Consider the following 16,716-nt stretch of genomic DNA (forward strand, 5'->3'; position numbering starts at 1 on the left):
GGAAAAAGAAATCTGGGGAAGACATCTGAGGTGATGACCACCTTGTGGGAGATTTTCATTTAACTGTGAGCTCTCCCTCCCAAGAGGGGTCAGACAGAAAAGGAGAAAGTGAGGCTGTATCAGAAGAGACCTGAGAGGGAGGAGAAGGGAGAAAGGGAGGACAGGGCATCTCCTCAAGAGAAAAAGCAATGCCTTGGACTGGTCTGTGAATCCAGCAGTCAAGACAGACCCCAGGGGCAAGGTATTTGTTAACTGTTTGCTTTTTAAGGCTTGCAAAACGTTAATATTTTAAGTAGTTTATTCTTCATTAGCATAATTAAGAATACATAAGTCTAAACTCAGTGAAAACAGAATTAACAAATTAGCAGGTGCAGGGATTTGGAAGCGAGGGGTTTGGGAAAACAGAGCTTGTAAATGTCGGCATTAAGTAGAGCAGGGGAATCGTGCCAAGCCTTATTTATGGATTTGTGCATTTCCTTTGCCTCGGCCCACTCCTGCAGCCAAAGGAATGCAGCTCAATTTAAACATGAACCCCCTGCAGTTCTACTGTAGCTGAGCCTGAACCCCAGAGCACATAAAATAAAATTCTCCTGAAAAGAAACCGATGAGCCTCACCTCAGATGTCTCTTGAAAGCTGAGGTGTCTTGAATCAACACTTAACTGAACAGGGCAGCAAACTGTAAAATTGAATCCAGGAGAAAATGGGAAAAAATTTTAGAAAAGTATCTTGATGAGGGGGAATATGAAAAGAAAAAAGCAGTGGCATTAAGGTATTCTGCAGACAAGGCTTGGGGGGAAAAAAGGCATCCTGTGCCCATGTGAGAAGTTCCCCTTAGGAAGACCAAGAACTGATTTCCAAAACACTGCCCTGCAGAGTTTTCAATGTGTGACAGAGTAGCACTGTGGGATATTTAAAATAACGTTTTTCCCTGGTAAAATGGGACATTTCTAGTTTTTATCATCACTTTCATCACTTGCTGCACTCCAGATCACTCTGGCACTGGGCTTGTCTCAGCAGGCACCAAAGAACTGTTACACCTGCTAAGCTCTAGGTATAGAATATATATGTGTATCTGTATTTATGGGGTTATTTGTTTATCCTGCTCAGTTACCACTTGCTGTCACAAGGATGAAACAAATAACTTCTGTTCTGCTGCAGATTTCCAGCCCATACAACATGAGGATGAATTCTGTCTGTCCTTTAAAAAGGACTTTCATGTCTGTGGCTCAAAAGATCAGGCTGCTATTATTGCTGGTAGCCAAAGGGCACAATGTAAGGATGGCAGAGATCAAGGAATAACTGTGGTTACTCCTACAAATCTCTGACCCAAATCTCTGACTTTATTGGAATGATCTGGAGGTTGGATAAGCAAGTTTTATACTGCAGTTGTTATTCAGGAGCCTTTTAGGGCATTCATGGAAGCAAAACCCTGATTCTGAGCATTCCTTCACTTACAAGCAGTATCACAGTGTTACTCCTCTACCAAGCTGCTTTATGTCTGTGCAGCATTTTTGGAGTCTTTTGGATTTGCCTGCTTAGTACTCTTGAGAACAACATTTTTCCACTTAAAATGGATGTGATTTTACTGCCTACAGCCTTTCTGTGGGCCTTCAAAAACTGTCCAGTCTGCAGTTCTGGGCTCTCTCCTGAGCTATGTTAATGAACTAGGATTTGGCTCTGCTTCTTTATTTTATCTGCAGACTGTTCTGTTTATTATCACTGTCAGGAGGAGCTCGCTCACACCTGCTTTCTATGAAGATTTCTCTTTTCTGGATGGCTTTTCCACCTCCCCATGAAGCTGAGGCAGTTGTTTTGTCCAGGGACTGTGAAGGATGTGATGACCAGGGCTGACTTGTGCAAAACCACGACTGGGACAAACTGTGGCTGCCCTGTAATTGTAATGCTCAGTCTCCATCCTTTGAAAACCCATTCAGAGAGACCTTTTGCTTGTGGAAATGTTTCTGTTTCTCAGCTCTGCAACCATCTGGGTGGCTCAGACTGTGGGATTTGGTGTGCCTGAGCTGGGCAGGATCCAGCATGGTGAGGAGGCTGCATGGAAAGGGGACAGAGCTGCATTGTGTGCAGCTGCTGCAGGAGATGGAATCTCCCCACACCAAGCTGTGCTGTATTTAATTCATCACCTGCTCTGACTACTTCAGATGTTTGGATCTTTCAGATTTTTCTTCCTCTGTCTGGAAGCCTCTCAAAAGAATAATTTTTTTCTCCCATGAAGGTTTTAGAACAGGGCAATGTCTGGAGGTTTGTTCCTTTTGCACAGAGGGCAGGCACACTGTGACTGCCAGGCACCAGCACCCTCATGGGATCAGGGTGAGCTCTCTGTTTGCCCCATTTGTTCAGACACCTGTGAAGGTGGTGTGCTTGCTCTCCATGGGGCACAGACTCCTTGTCTTCCTGTCCCCAGTGTTCTACAGATGCAATGGATTTGGCTTTTAATCCCTCTGTATTTACCACTGTTTAGAATTTAACTTGGGAAAGAGAATTCATGTGTTTTGCACTTTTTAATATCCAAAAGGTGCTGCAGGCAAATGTAGTATTGTCTAAAAAAGCCCTTTTTTTGCAACTAGGAAACATTCATTTGAGAATTGAGCACACGAGTTTGCCTCTTCCTTCCAAGAGCCTCCAGTCAGGTTTGAATGCCAGAATTGGGAACAAACCCAAAACGGAGCCAGAGGTAGAATTCCTGCAGCACAGGAGCCCTGGAGGCTCAGAGCAGGGCTGCAGGTGATGGATGCTCCATGTGCTGGGTCTGACTCTGTTTTTACGGGTGTGACAGTGAGAGCAGCCCAGCAGAGCTTGTTCAGAAATGGGAACTGATGGCCACTGATAAACCCACTCATTGCAGATGAGAAAAGGAGCCCAGACTGTTGCTGTTGGTAGTTCAGAGCTTGCTGCCACTGCCTTTTCCCCTCTCTGGCCATTGTGCCATCATCTGGACGTTCCCCTCCTACCTGGGTGGTTCACTTGCTCTCTCCAGCTGGGCTGAGGCAGGTCTGACACTCCTCACTGCTCTCCAGATTATCCTGCTGATTACAGGAATGATGAGCCAGAGTGGGAACAAGCAAAAAAACAACAAAAAACCCCAATCTCTTGTTTAATAGCTGCAGCAGGCAGAGATTACAAGCAGCAGGCACAGAGGCAGTGGACACAGAGCTGGAGATGATAATGATGCCATGCTACATTAGTGCTGCATTAGCAGATAAGACAACAGGGCAGCGTGCTTGACAGTATTTCTCAGTTCAGTTGACATCTCTTTTTTGTGGAAAATGAATACATAGCCCATCTCAAGCAAGTAAGGGACAGAGCAGTGACGTCAGACAGACAAAATGAGCTTTCTGTTCTGCCTGCATTTGTAAAGATATGTACTGGGAATATATTCCAGGGCTTATTTTTTTTTAATCTTCTCACAATGGTATATTTTTATTTATTACCACCTGCGTGATGGCTGTGTGGAAAGAAGTGGGAGAATTGCAGACTGAAAATGCTTTATTATAAAAGTAGCTAAAAGCATGTTCTGCAGCCATTCCATCACTAGGAAGTAATTTTAATCATTTTAGTAGCCCAGACTGATTTCTGTTGAGGTAATACTGAAATATTCCATGGCTGGGTCAGTACTTCCCCCTCCTGCTGTATCCCAAAGAGGAGCTTTGCATTTGGCTCTACACCAGCGGCTTTTTCTGTCATCCTTCCCAAAGTTGTGTCTTGCTCTGCAGCTCCTGCACCTCTGCTTCCTTCTCCCAGGTGCAGGGATAACTCCTCTGGCTGTGCTGCAGGGAAATCTGGTTTGCAGCTGGTTTTTATTGCAGAACTGCTCTCCCCGTCAGCTCAGCTGAAATTCTAGCATCGTTAACACCCCATCAATGCCCTGTGAAATTCACCCGTGGGCCAGCGCTGGGCAAATATCCATCTGCATCCCATCCCTGGGGTGGATCAAAACACACAGAACTATCCCTGGACATGCAGGAGGCTTGAGGGAGCCCTGAGCATTTGAGATTTCTGGTGAGGCCAAATTCTCCATCCATGAACTATGCTCTGCCTGGCAGAGGAGAACATCCTGGTGCAAAGGGAGCTTCTTGCTCATCTTTGAAGAGAATGAGGCAGGTGAATCCTCAGTGCCTTGGAAGTGGACACAAAGCTGAAGCTTCCAGCAAAAAGCTTATATTATATATATATATACACATAAATATAGATCTATATATCTCATACAGACATATAAAACCACGTATATAAATCCCCATATGGGGTTGCTCATGACTCATCAATTGATTATGCAGCGGAAGAGACTTCTACCAAAGAGTTGTCCTTTCCAAATCAAACATATATATCTTGGATAATTGTCACCCTCCCCAGGAAGTTAAGATTTGCAGTTGGGACTTGAGTCAAATTGTGACATTTTGCGTTACTGGCACAAAGGATTTTCTTCTGGTGGCTGTAAACTTTGTGCTCTGAAGTTTGAGGTTTGTCTTTCTTCACAGACACTTCTGGGTTGGGAGGTTCTGTGCTGTACCCAGGGAATTGATGTGTTCTTTCCTAGGCCTGGAGTGAGGATGAGTGAAAAACACTTCATGGGGAATTTCTATCTGCGTTTTTTGAGGACATATCTCCACTGTGAATCACTGCAGCCTTGCATTTTTATCACATGTGGTATTAGTGCTCTTCCTTTCTTCATGTTGGGCAGTGAAAGTGGATTACTCATCCCCAATTTTATTAGCTGTCACTTTCTCATTTTTGTGTTGTGCTGTGGCCCTGCAAGTTTTGGACAGCACTTACTCCAGTCAATGATATATTTTATATAACTTATGAGCTGGATATAAACTTTCTGAGATCATAGGGCTTTAGCTAAAAGGAATTTACACAGCCATAGAACCAGAAGGTCACTGCAATTTTATAATTTTAAAACACGTCTGAAGTCATACATTTATTCAGTCATGGCTCTCTTTGCATTTAAAAGCATCAGGAAAAATTTCTGCTTCTGTGGTGAGAGATCATGAGAGGCAGTGAGACTTAGGGTTGTAATCTGGTTCCCACTGAACTCCGTGGAAAAAGCAATTTTCTGGAACAAGGGGGTATCTTTGCAGAAGGAAGGGAATTGCAGAACGTTACAAAGTCACTTTTATTTCCTCATACTGTGCTCAGCCAGGCATTGTTAGTAAATAAGATCTAGAGCACTTAAAAGAAGGATCCAATCAGAAATTCAATTGGTCCATTAACTACATGTAATATTATTTACCTAAGTGGCCCTTGTGGACCATTTCATAGCTCAGGTTGATAACCTTTTTTAAACAGATCAATAGTACTGAGCAGGCAGTGTGTGAGCACCATGAAAGTCAGGCCATTTTCACAGTTATGGGCCGTGATTTCCAGACCTGGAGTCCAGATTAGAATTGCAAAATGAGGAAAATGCTCTCCCTGAAAGACTAAAAAGAAAACAGCCTTGGCAAGAAGGATGGGGGGAAGCAGTGGAGCAAGATATGTTGCAAGGGATCAGTTCTTTGATGGGGCTGATAAATGCAGGTGGCTTTTGCAGCACATAAACCCTGCCCAGGTCTGAGAGAAGGTGCAGTGCCATTTCACACACTGAGTTTCACTGGTTGTCTTGGTTTGGAAAGACAGGAGTCTGCTAAGGAAGGCAGGATGCTCCCCTGAAATGGAGAATGTGAACCCTCCCCACCCCTCCAGATTGCTATAAATTTTAAATTAAGGGGCTCTCAGGCAAAAATATGGGAGCAGGAAATAGTAGTTCTTTAATAAGGAAGGAAAATAAACCTGATAAAATAAAGAATGCAGTACACTAGAACAGCACTGACAGAGTCAGAACCCAGCCTGACACCCTGTGGGTCAGGGTGTTGGCAGCAGTCCCATTGGAATTGTGGCTTGGCCCTCCTGCAGTGTCAGGGGTGGCTCTGCTGGAGCAGGGATCCTGTAGGGAAGGATGGATTCTTCCTCGGGAGATCCAGTGGAAGGAGAGGCAGCTGCTGTTCCTCTGGGGAATCCAGTGGAGAAGCCGTGCTGGTGTTCCAGAATCTCCAGATTATATCTGGGTAGGAATGCTTGGCTCCTCCCTCTGGGCTCACATCTCCCAGTGGGATGCTGTAGTTCTTATCAGCCATGCAGGGACATTCAATAACTGTTATCAGCAGATGTCCCCTGCTGAGGGAGGAGTGAATGTGGTCACTCAAAGAGAGAGATAAGGCAAACTGCCCCCTTGACAAAGGTAATCTGCCATACAGATGTAATAGAAAACATCTTGCATTGCAATCTGAACGCTGGTGTGCGGGAGCACCCAGCCCTGCTCTGAGCATCCTGCCTCGTGGGGGCTTTGCTGGCTGCTTTTAGGTGTGATTCAGAGCCCCAGCAAGTGGCAAAGGTAACTCTTTGCTGTTCGTTTCATGTCCAAAATCGGTGTTTGATCAGTTCCTCAGATGTCAGCTGGCAGCTAAATTCAATACCCCAGAGTCTCTGTGCCTCCCTTAAAGAGGCAGCTCAGCCATCAGGAGCAATAGTGCTTTCCCACTTCTGAATCCGCTTCATGGTGATGATCAAAGCAAATAAAATCCAGGAAAGTCCTGTTTTATAATGGTCCTGGTGACACATGGCTGTAAACTGGCTCTGGCTGCCTCCCCTGCAGCTCTGCTCATCCCATTACATCCAGGTCACCCTGACTCCCTGAGACAGGGCTGTGTGGGAGTGTGGGGTGTGTGGAAAGTGGGAACTGAGGGATGGCTCAACTCCCAACACACCCTAAAATCCTTTTGTAGCGACAGCTCATGGAATTTTTAGTGGCAAAAGGCCAGAAACTTTCCTTCCCCATACCAGGCCAGCTGTTCCTGGGCTAAAACTCTGATTTCTTGCGCCAGGCTGAAAAGGCTTGGAGATTTGGACTAATAATTCAGGGAGAAGGTTGTTTTGTTTCCTAGGATGTATAGCACAGTCCCTCAGCTCATTATGGATGGCTTTTCTAGATTAAAAGGAAAAAAAGATTGTTTTATTGGAGAAAACTAATTTGACATCCCACACCATTTATTGATGCCATCTGAGAAGCCTTTAGTTTAAAGCCAACACATGAAAGGCATCTCTGCTGGAGAGAGGTGATAGAGTCCAAACTGAGTGCTGTCCTCCTGCTTCTATCTTGAGTAGTTTGTTATATTTCTCTTGTTATGGTTCTCTTGTTTTTCTCCACCTGTTTGTGGTGCAGGTATCACCACTGCATTAACCAGTCACTGCGTATTGTCTGAGGCATCTGCACTCAGGCATAGGCTGGAAGAATTTTCCTTGCCCCAAATAGTAACCCAAGTAGCAGAAAATGCCTCTCTGAGAGGAGAATTCATATGGAAAACGTGTGTTTTCAGGCTCTCTGCACCCATTCCAAAATTTTAGTGTGACTGGGTTTCTATTTTTTGCTCCCTTTCAGGAATAGGCAGCACCTGTGCATTGCCTTCCCCTTCTCTTACCTGGATTGCATCAATATTTTTGTAATTTTGGACTGTTAAGGAGGAGACAGGACCAGTCTGGGAAACACAAGTGTGTAGGGCCCACCAGAATTGTTTGCTGCACCTTGGGAGCCTGGTGGTGCTGAGAGGGGACAGCTGGAGCAGGGATCTTGTACTCATTCCTTCCATCCACAGGTGTGCCTGATGCTTTGTTAAATAATTTTGCTTGACAAAGACGTTGGGTCTGTAAATTTTGCTGGATCTCTGGCTGAGGGACACCTCAATAGATAAAGGTTTTGCTGAAATCTTCCATGAACTCAAGGCAGGCATTTTTATTATTTTCTTTTAATCCTGCCTGCTATTATTTCCAAACCCAGTCAGCAGCACGTGTTTGTCAGGCTATGCAGGCGTTGGCATGAGAGGAATTCAGGAAGATCATTAATTTTGTGAGTCTTTCCTGTTTGGTTTTATTGCAGCTTCCTATATGCTTGAGGTATGAACATTATTAGCTTTCTTTGGGCTGGGGTTCTACTGGGAGATGAGATCTCCCTGAGGAGTTGAGATATTTGAAGCTTTCTTTTCTTTCTCCAGAGCTGTTGGGAAGGAAAGGGATGCAATGCTGGCATGATGCTTCATAAGGTGACATTTGTTATAACTCATTGCAAATGTTACTCACCATCTACAAAACGTCCAATTAAACTAAAGAGCAGTGAAAAATATCCAATTCCACTTTAGCAGCAGCACTTGTTGCCAGAATCCCTCATGGTTTTTGGAGCCAACAGATTCCCCCAGGAGACCTTTACATGGTGCCTGCTGTCCTCTGGCACCAGTCCCACTGGTTGGTGTTCCCTGCTCCCATCAGCCAGACTGCCACACAAGGACACAATTCCCTTCCCATTTGGGGTTCTTCTTACTTTCCCAAAGATCTCTTTGGTCCTTAGTTGTTACCAGACCTGTGCTGCATCCTTCTGTCTCCTGTTTCAGTGGGAATCAGCTGGATCCCAGAGGAATAACGTTTTCAGAAACAAAATTTGAAAATGACCTGTGATCCTTGGTGCTTTTCAAAGTCAGAGTGGTTGGTTCTACATGCAGTTTATTGAAGCTTCTGAGTCACTGAGGTTCTTCCTTAGCTCTAAAAGCTTTAGTGGCATAATGTTCTTGCAGAAAATTAGACAATATATTTATGGTTTCTAATCAGATTTTGGGTCCCTTTGTCTCCAGTGCCTTTGTGTGTGTCTTGAGGTTGAACCACTGGATTCTGTGGTTCTGCCTGTGCAGAGAGACACATGTGAGCACTGTGCCAGCATCTCTGGGTAAGTAACAAACACAAACTTCTCTGGCACTGGGAGGAGAGCAGGATCCTGAGTGAGCACATTCCCCGAGGTGCCAAAGCAGCTGGTACAGATCCCTGGCTCCCCAGGAAGTTCTCAGATGCAGCTTTGCTGTCTGCTACAGCCTCCCACTGTTCTGCAGTGTCAGCTGGGCTGGAGCTCAGATCCACCCACTCTGGGAAGGCAGAAATGCCGTGGGGCTCTGTGGCTGCCTGGGGCGGCACCTGCAGAGCCCTCTGCACCACCACAGCCTCCTCATCACCATCCTTCATCAGCACCTCCTTTTCCCCCAGCACAGGGCACTACAATGTGCCAAAAGTCCAGCTAATTGGCTGCAGGAAGCTGTTGAGCAAGGAGCTGGAATAAGTCAGCCAATTAGCCATAGCTGCTGGTGGCCCTGATGCTGGCCTGGTGTCCTTTGTCAAAGCCAAGCAGAGGTAGACAAGCCTGGTTCCTTTTTTCCTTACCTGTGAATACCCAGCCCGTGTCTCCTGTGACTCCAGTCACCTGCTGGGATCTTTGAGGCGTGGCAAGGAACCTCAATTCATTCAGTTTGCTGCACTTTTTCCAAGGCAGGATTTACTTCTCATTTTCCTAGACCACAAAACAACATTGCTGCCTTTGGAGAGCAAGGGTGGGAGCTTTCTACATCAGCCTGTCTTTAGGTCCTATTTATAAATGAGGAGAGTGAGAAAAAATGTTTAAAAACATGCAAGCTTTAAAAAGAAAACCATGACCTAGTCGAAGAGTAAACAGTAAGGAGAATAAAAGACTTTTAAGAGACGGAAGCAGAGAAGCAGCAGCAAAAATGTTCAGAATGAATCTATTACTGTAAAGAGGAGGCTGTAAATCAGCAGCTTCCATCACTGACAGTTCAGAAATGCTGAGGACCTGGCTTAGCAGTGGAAGAGGAGGAAACAAAAGGAACTTTGAGTGGGAAGTAAAGCAAAGATGAGAAATCCACTATTTGCGTGTGATAGATTACCCATAAACATCAAGATGTTCTTCTGACCAGAAGAAAGACATCAATGGCATAGTGTTTAAACAAGATGAAAAATTATACTGAGTTTCTGTCATTGTGAGTGGTGGTGCTTTCAGGTAGCCCTTTGAGGTGGGCTTGCTCAGGGGGTGTTATGAATACATCTTAAAAATGGACGGGGAGCTTTTCCCCTGATGGCCCTTTGGAAGCTTGTCCCCTGTGGGGCTGTGCTGTCATTGATGCGTGATTCTCCTCCCTCACAGGTTGCCTGGTCACTATGAACCATGGCCCAGCTATACTACAAAAAGGTCAACTTCTCCCCGTACCGAGACCGGATCCCACTGCAGATCGTGCGAGCGGAGGCAGAGCTCTCGTCGGAAGAGAAAGCCTACCTCAGTGCCGTGGAGAAGGGGGACTATGCCAGCGTGAAACATGCCCTGCAGGAGGCAGAGATCTACTACAACATCAACATCAACTGCATGGATCCTCTGGGGCGCAGTGCCCTGCTCATAGCCATAGAGAATGAGAACCTGGAGATCATGGAGCTGCTGCTGAGCCACAGCGTCTACGTGGGGGACGCGCTGCTCTACGCCATACGCAAGGAGGTGGTGGGAGCTGTGGAGCTGCTGCTCAACTACAGGAAGCCCAGTGGTGAAAAACAGGTGGGTTGAGTGTTCCCCTTCAGTTTTGAGCTGTTATCGTGCCTTAGGAAAGTGCTGCTGCTCAAAGTCCTTGGTGTTGGTCCGTGGCTTTAAATACCAGAGCAGACGTGGGTATTGCAAAACGAGGGATGCCCTGATGATGGCAGGAATGATGCATCTGACTCCATGTTCTCAGAAGGTTAATTTATTACTTTATGATACTATATTATATTAAAGAATACTATACTATACTAAAGAATACAGAAAGGATATTTATAGAATGCTAAAAAGATAATAATGAAAACTCGTGACTCTTTCCAGAGTCCTGACACAGCTTGGCCCTGATTGGCCAATGAGTGAAAACAACTCACACCAGAATCCAATGGAACAATCACCTGTGGGGAAACAATCTCCAAACGTATTCCAAATGAGCACAACACAGGAGAAGCAAATGAGATAAGAATTGTTTTCCTTTTCTGTGAGGCTTCTCAGCTTCCCAGGAGAAAAATCCTGAATGAAGGAATTTTTTCAGAGAATGTGAATGCCACACCTGGGCAGTCCTGTTTGGATGGTAATCTCCAGCCTGAGCAAACATGTTCTGCCTGATTTAAACACTCATTTTTTTCTCTCTCACTCAGTGTTCTTTCTAGCCCCACAGTGTTTGTGGACACACTGATTTATAGATTGATTTATAGATGAGCACTTTCTAAAGGAATTTGTGGCTCTCTGAAATTATATTACAATCTGTAAATATGAACTATTGCCATGCTGTTGTGCTGATATTAAGTGGAATTGCTTTTCATAAGTAAATCCTGAAAGCACACAAGCTTATTTACAGCTGCAAGCAAGCAAACAGTCTGCTGGGTTTCAGTCCTTTGCTGTAGTGCAGATGGATCATCTTGGTCTCCCTCTCCAGAGAGCTCCAGGGCAGAAATGCTGAGGCAGGACATAACTTACAGCAATGACTTGTAGGAAGGATCCTGAGCTGCAAAGCCACCTCTGAGTTACATAAGGGTCTTGTAGGAAAAACCACCAAATCTGAATCCTGTCACTTCAAGTGTCACCTATTGTCACCAACTGTTTTTTTTTCTGATTTTCTTCCTTTCATTTGTAAGCACTACTGCCAATAACTAGAATAATTTATGTACATTGCTGACCACTGATAATTTTTGCGTATTCACTGCTTAGAAAGGAACATCCAAAACTTGGATAATCCTTATATATCAAGCCTCCTTTTGAAGGGAACACATCCCTCTGTGTGTGTGAAGGATTAATACCAATCAATCACGGAAGAAAATGTTTTCAGTGCATAGGCCCCTTGGCACACAGTTTTTCAATAGTAATTTCATGTAGCCAAGCAAACAATAAGGATCAACCCTGACAGAATTCAAGAGTGCTCAGCTTTATTATTTAGAAATAGCAGCATTGTGCATGCTTGTAGCAGTGTGATTCTGATGTGTGGTTTAAAAACCAGAGAGATAATGAAACTCCTCTATCTGACCTAAAAATGGAAGTGTTAGTACTGAGTTTTAGTCTGACAAAATGCAAGCAGCAAAATACAGACCATCCATTAAGAATGAGCCATTTTTTCCTTGTTCTTCTAGAAATTTGAGCATCCTGCAGCTCAACAGGACAGAAAGCAGAACAGAAAAGTTTTTTTCAGCAGCACAAGGAATTGCCACTGATTATAGCAAACTAATGACAAGTTTCTCCTGAAATGTCATGGAAAGCAAGTGATGGGATTCAAGTGATGGGATTCATGTGGATTTCTGTAACATCCCTTGAATACCAAAACTTGTGTCCACTCAAATCCCCAGCCCTGCTGGCTTAACTGGGCAGAGACAGAGGTCCGTGAAATGAGGTTGATATATTACAGCTGAAATTCAGCCCCAGTGTCTCCAGTTCAGTGATCCATTTCATAGTAGGCCTGTTCCATTTTTGTTATCTCCGTGCCAGCCCTCCTTCTGTAGCCAGAATTGTATCTGCTGCAGGGTTTACAACTTGGAGGAGAGCATGTGTGGGGGAGAGAAGATGCGGTGCCAGTTTCAGCTTTATTTACAAGGTTTGTTACAAGAGCAGATTTCGTCAGTGTATTTTAAACTAGCACTGGCTTGGTGCAAGATTCTATGAACAAACTCGGATTAACTTCCCTGGCTGGGGTTCAGGCTCTTCTGGGGACTGCAGGAAGAGTTTGCTGGTAGAGGGCTGCAGGACTGGACTGCCCTTGCAGCTCTTTCACTGACTGCTCATGCAGTGATGGGGATGAACATTTATTTCGTGTGTGGTGATAGGACAAGCTGGGCCAAAGTTGGTTATTTTGTCCAGGGCCAAAGTTGGTTATTTTGTCCAAGGCCAAAGTTGGTTATTTTGTCAAGGGCCAAAGTTGGTTATTTTGTCAAATCCCAAAGCTGTTCCAGGAGGGGTTTCTGAGCACGAGCTCCTGATGTTAATTCCACAGCAGTATCAATATAAATTCATCAGTTGTCCTTGCTGGACCCTTTCTCAGAAGGTCCTTTGGGAGCCCCACACCTAATTGCTTTCACAAAAAGCACCTGATAAAGCAGATTAGCACAGCTTTGTCCTCATCAGCTACTTAGATGTTCTAAAACATGTAGAAACGCTGCTTTTTTGTTCCTGTAGTAACAAAAGAATCACACCTCATAGGAAGGTTTCTGTCTGGCTGTGGAATTCGTAAGATGCTATCACTGCACTTCTTACATATTAGATTTAGTATAATCTATTAATTAAATGTACAGAGGGTTCAGTTTGCCTGCACAAGCCTGTGTGGGGACAGCTTTTTGGTTCATGTGTGCCATCAGGGTCTGGCTGTCTCTGCTGCACTCTGGGCAGAGGTGCAGGAGCAGCATCCTCTGAATGCTCTGTATTATTGAATGTTCATTCACCTGAGCCTGGGCTCTGGGAGACCCTGCTGGCTCCCTTTCCCTGCTGCCTGCCTCTGAGCAGGTTATTTGCCTCTCTCCCCGAGCCTGGTGTCTCTCTGGGCATGGAGAGCTGTTCCTATTTGCGTCTGTTCACGTCAGCCCTGTTAATTGTTGTCTTTGCATCTCCAAAGCAGCTGAGCAGCATCATCCAGCATAATCCATTTCATGGGTGTGTATCTTCAGCCTTATCAGCGTGCCACAATCCTGACAGCAGCTCTTACAGCTGCCTCGTTCCAGCCTCTCGTGGAGTGGCAGTGGCTGGATGTGGTTTGGAAAAGGGACCCCCAGAACAAGGTGGGAAGCTCGGCCAAGGAAGGTTCACTCAGCAGCCACAGAGTCTCCAAGAGGAGAGCTCCATTCCCGGCTCTGAGAGCCGCCCGAGGGAAAGAGCTCTGCTTTTCCACCTGTAGGATGACCTTTTCAGGGAGCAGAAGTTGAAAACCTTTCGAGCACACGTAGTGACCTTTGCTGTGCTCCTTATGTAAGAGAATCAGGGTCTCGTTGATGCTGTAAGGCCCAGGGTGGGGATGGATGAAGGCGGCTCAGGGGCTGGGATCCTGTCATTAAGTGAATTTTTCTGAGTCATTATTCTGCAAACCTTTGCTAGCCTGCTGTTTAAGCGCCATTTACTGCGAATGCGGTGACAATGGCAGGGGTAAGTCACAGGCAGTAACTATAACAACCCGGGGCTCGGCGCAGGAGCAAATTGCTCTGTTTACATGGGGAGAGCCACCTCGCTCCAGAGGATGCTGCAGAGCACAGCAGAGATCGGCAGCGATGTGCTCCAGCAGATGGGCTTCTTTTTAGGGTTATCTCCAACCGAGCTTTGTGGGCTATTTTAAGATCTTAGTGTTTCTTATCAAATCCGTGTTGCCCAGTCCAGACAACAAGGAATGGTGTGGCCAGCAGGAGCAGGGAGAGCATCCTGCCCCTGGCTGTCCCTGGCTGTCCCAGGAGCAGGGAGGTCCCTGTGCCCCTGTCCCTGGCACTGTGAGGGCACAGCCTGAGTGCTGTGCCCAGCTCTGGCCCCTCAGCTTGGGAAGGACCTCGGGACACTGAGCACATCCAGAGAGAGGGGCTGGGAACACAAACCCTGAGAGGAGCCCCTGAGGGAGCTGGGGGTGCTCAGCCTGCAGAAAAGGAGACTCAGGGGTGCCCCCATCGCTCTGCACAGCTCCTGAAAGGTGCCTGTGCTCAGCTGGGGCTGGGCTCTGTCTGCAGGAACTGACACAACCAGAGCACACAGCCTCGAGCTGTGCCAAGGTTGGATAACAGGAAAAAGTTTTTTACAGAAATGGTGATAAAGTTGTGGAATGGCTGCCCAGGGAGGTGGTGCAGTCCCCATCCCTGGGGTGTGTTTAACAAAGCCTGGATGTGGCACTGGGTGCCAGGGTTTGGGTGAGATTTTGTGGCTGGGTTGGACTCAATGGTCTTGAAGGTCTCTTCCAACCTGGTGATTCTGTGAACTGAGAGCTGTGGTTTTGGGTACTGAGCTGTGACTCTGTTGGTGGAGCTGGGGAGGAGGCTTCACCAATTACAGGCAGGGTAAAGCTAAGGAACGTACAGCTGTTTTGAAAGATGCTGTTGGCTGTGGGAGATATTTGGGTCAGTGAGAAAGTTATCATGGTGCAACCATGGGAAGAGCATAGAGATGTTCTGGTGTGCTTCACTCCCAGCAGAGAGTAAAGCCCAGGCTTGAACGACCCATCCTCCTCTTCAGTAATCAAACAGCTTCCCTAATTTTTTGATTTTTTAGAGGTTAACTTCCAAGGGTTACATAATTTGCTCCAATTACTCCTTTTTATAAACCATAGATCTCTTTGACCAGCTGGTCTCTTAAACCATAGCATAGCTTGTTTTTTCCCAAACTCATGGCAGGCATTTGGAAACCAGGCAACCTGTTCATGAATATTAAGAGGAACAACAAAACAAACTAATATTCCTGGAACCTGGAGGGTGTGCAAGTGTTGTTTTTCTGCAGAGGTTTGTAGTCAGCAAACATGCATTTTTCAGGAAATAAAAGTGAGCCTAGTCTGGTGCTGTGATAGTTATTGTTTGATTTTTCTGGGCAGTGCAGAGGCTGATGTTGTACTGCATGGGGGCAGAGGAGGAATATAGGTGTACTTGGCATGGCAATCCATCCTGAGTGATGAGTGTCATGTTATTTAAATAAGACAACAAACCACTGAACAACCAACAGAAAGTGCAGGGATAGGTTTGAAATAGCAAAACTGAGCAGCTGCAAATGCAGTATTGACTTTGGGAGAGGCTTTTCTCTTTGGGGGTGGAAATGTTGAAATGCAAAGTTGTCTGTGCATGGGACAGGTCCAGTAAATGCAATGGCAAAACAAGGCATTAGGCACACAGCAAAACCAGAGATCTGGCTGGCATCCTATGGGGTTGAAATTAACAGGGAACTTTAAATTATTGGGTTGTTTCTTAATTCAGAACTACTGTACAAGCAAAGGAATGTATATATGAAGCCTGTTGAATGAATTCTCCTTCCCTGTAAAATCTTTTGTCTCTCAACCTATCTGATCTTTTTGAGTTTTGCTGTTTATTTTCCCCCTAAAAGTGCTATCAGATGGTTATTTTTGCTATACAAACATCAATACAGTGAGTTCTGCTTTCAGCCAAGCTGGAGGCTGCACCTAACCTTCGCCAGCAAAGAGCAGGAAATTCACGTCTGAAAACTCCCATTTCCCCCTGCATTTGATTCACCCTCAATTTACCAGCAGTAGCTGTATTTCCTGACACTTGGAAACCTATTGACATCAGTACAAATTTTCCAGATGAGGCGTTCAGGGGCCCATTGGTGTGAATTGTGTGTGTGGGGTGGTGGCAGGAGCTGCGTCAGAGCGCTCAGGTCTCGCCTGCCTCTCTGCCCTCCTGCCAGGGCTGTGCTTGCAGCACTCCAGACACGGACTCTGCTGCCTGCTGAGCCCTCCTCCCTCCTTCAAGGAGCTGTAATCAGTCATCTGAATGGCTCCAGGTCCACGAGCACCTCCACGGTGGCTGTTTCCTTCACAACAATCAGAGCTGACATCAGCTGTTTGCATAAGGAGGGTACCAGCATCTCTCTCTGCTGGCTGGCAAACTTAGCAATTTGCTCTCGTGGCAGATGGCTCCAAATTAAGCTGGTTCACAGATGGGACTACAAATGCAATTCCTCAATAATGAGAATAAAAAGAGAGAAAAGGGATCTTAGGGTTTATGGCTGTGATTTGGTTTGTTCTGATCTGTTTGGTCCTTCTGAATCAGTGCCATCCATATGTGTTCCAAAAGAAGGAGTTTGCAGGTACAGCCTCTGGAAGAGTATGGCTGTGAAGAGGAGACTATAGAGAATAAAAGGCAAGTTTTCAGTCTTAGTTGCT

The 16,716-nt window shown here is 45.7% G+C and overlaps 1 protein-coding gene across 3 annotated transcripts in view; it reads left to right on the forward strand.

Moving 5' to 3' along the window:
* The window catches only part of TRPC5 (transient receptor potential cation channel subfamily C member 5), a 103,602-nt gene that overhangs the window by 20,291 nt on the left and 66,595 nt on the right, over positions 1-16,716 (forward strand). For all 3 annotated transcript variants that reach the window (XM_064713071.1, XM_064713069.1, XM_064713070.1), the window contains one exon: positions 10,023-10,421. In XM_064713071.1, coding sequence (XP_064569141.1) covers positions 10,044-10,421 — 378 coding nt within the window. In that variant the 5' untranslated portion in view covers positions 10,023-10,043. The remainder of the gene's footprint in view (positions 1-10,022; positions 10,422-16,716) is intronic.

Source organism: Zonotrichia leucophrys, chromosome 4A (genome assembly GCF_028769735.1).
Source record: "Zonotrichia leucophrys gambelii isolate GWCS_2022_RI chromosome 4A, RI_Zleu_2.0, whole genome shotgun sequence".
Lineage (NCBI taxonomy): Eukaryota > Metazoa > Chordata > Aves > Passeriformes > Passerellidae > Zonotrichia > Zonotrichia leucophrys.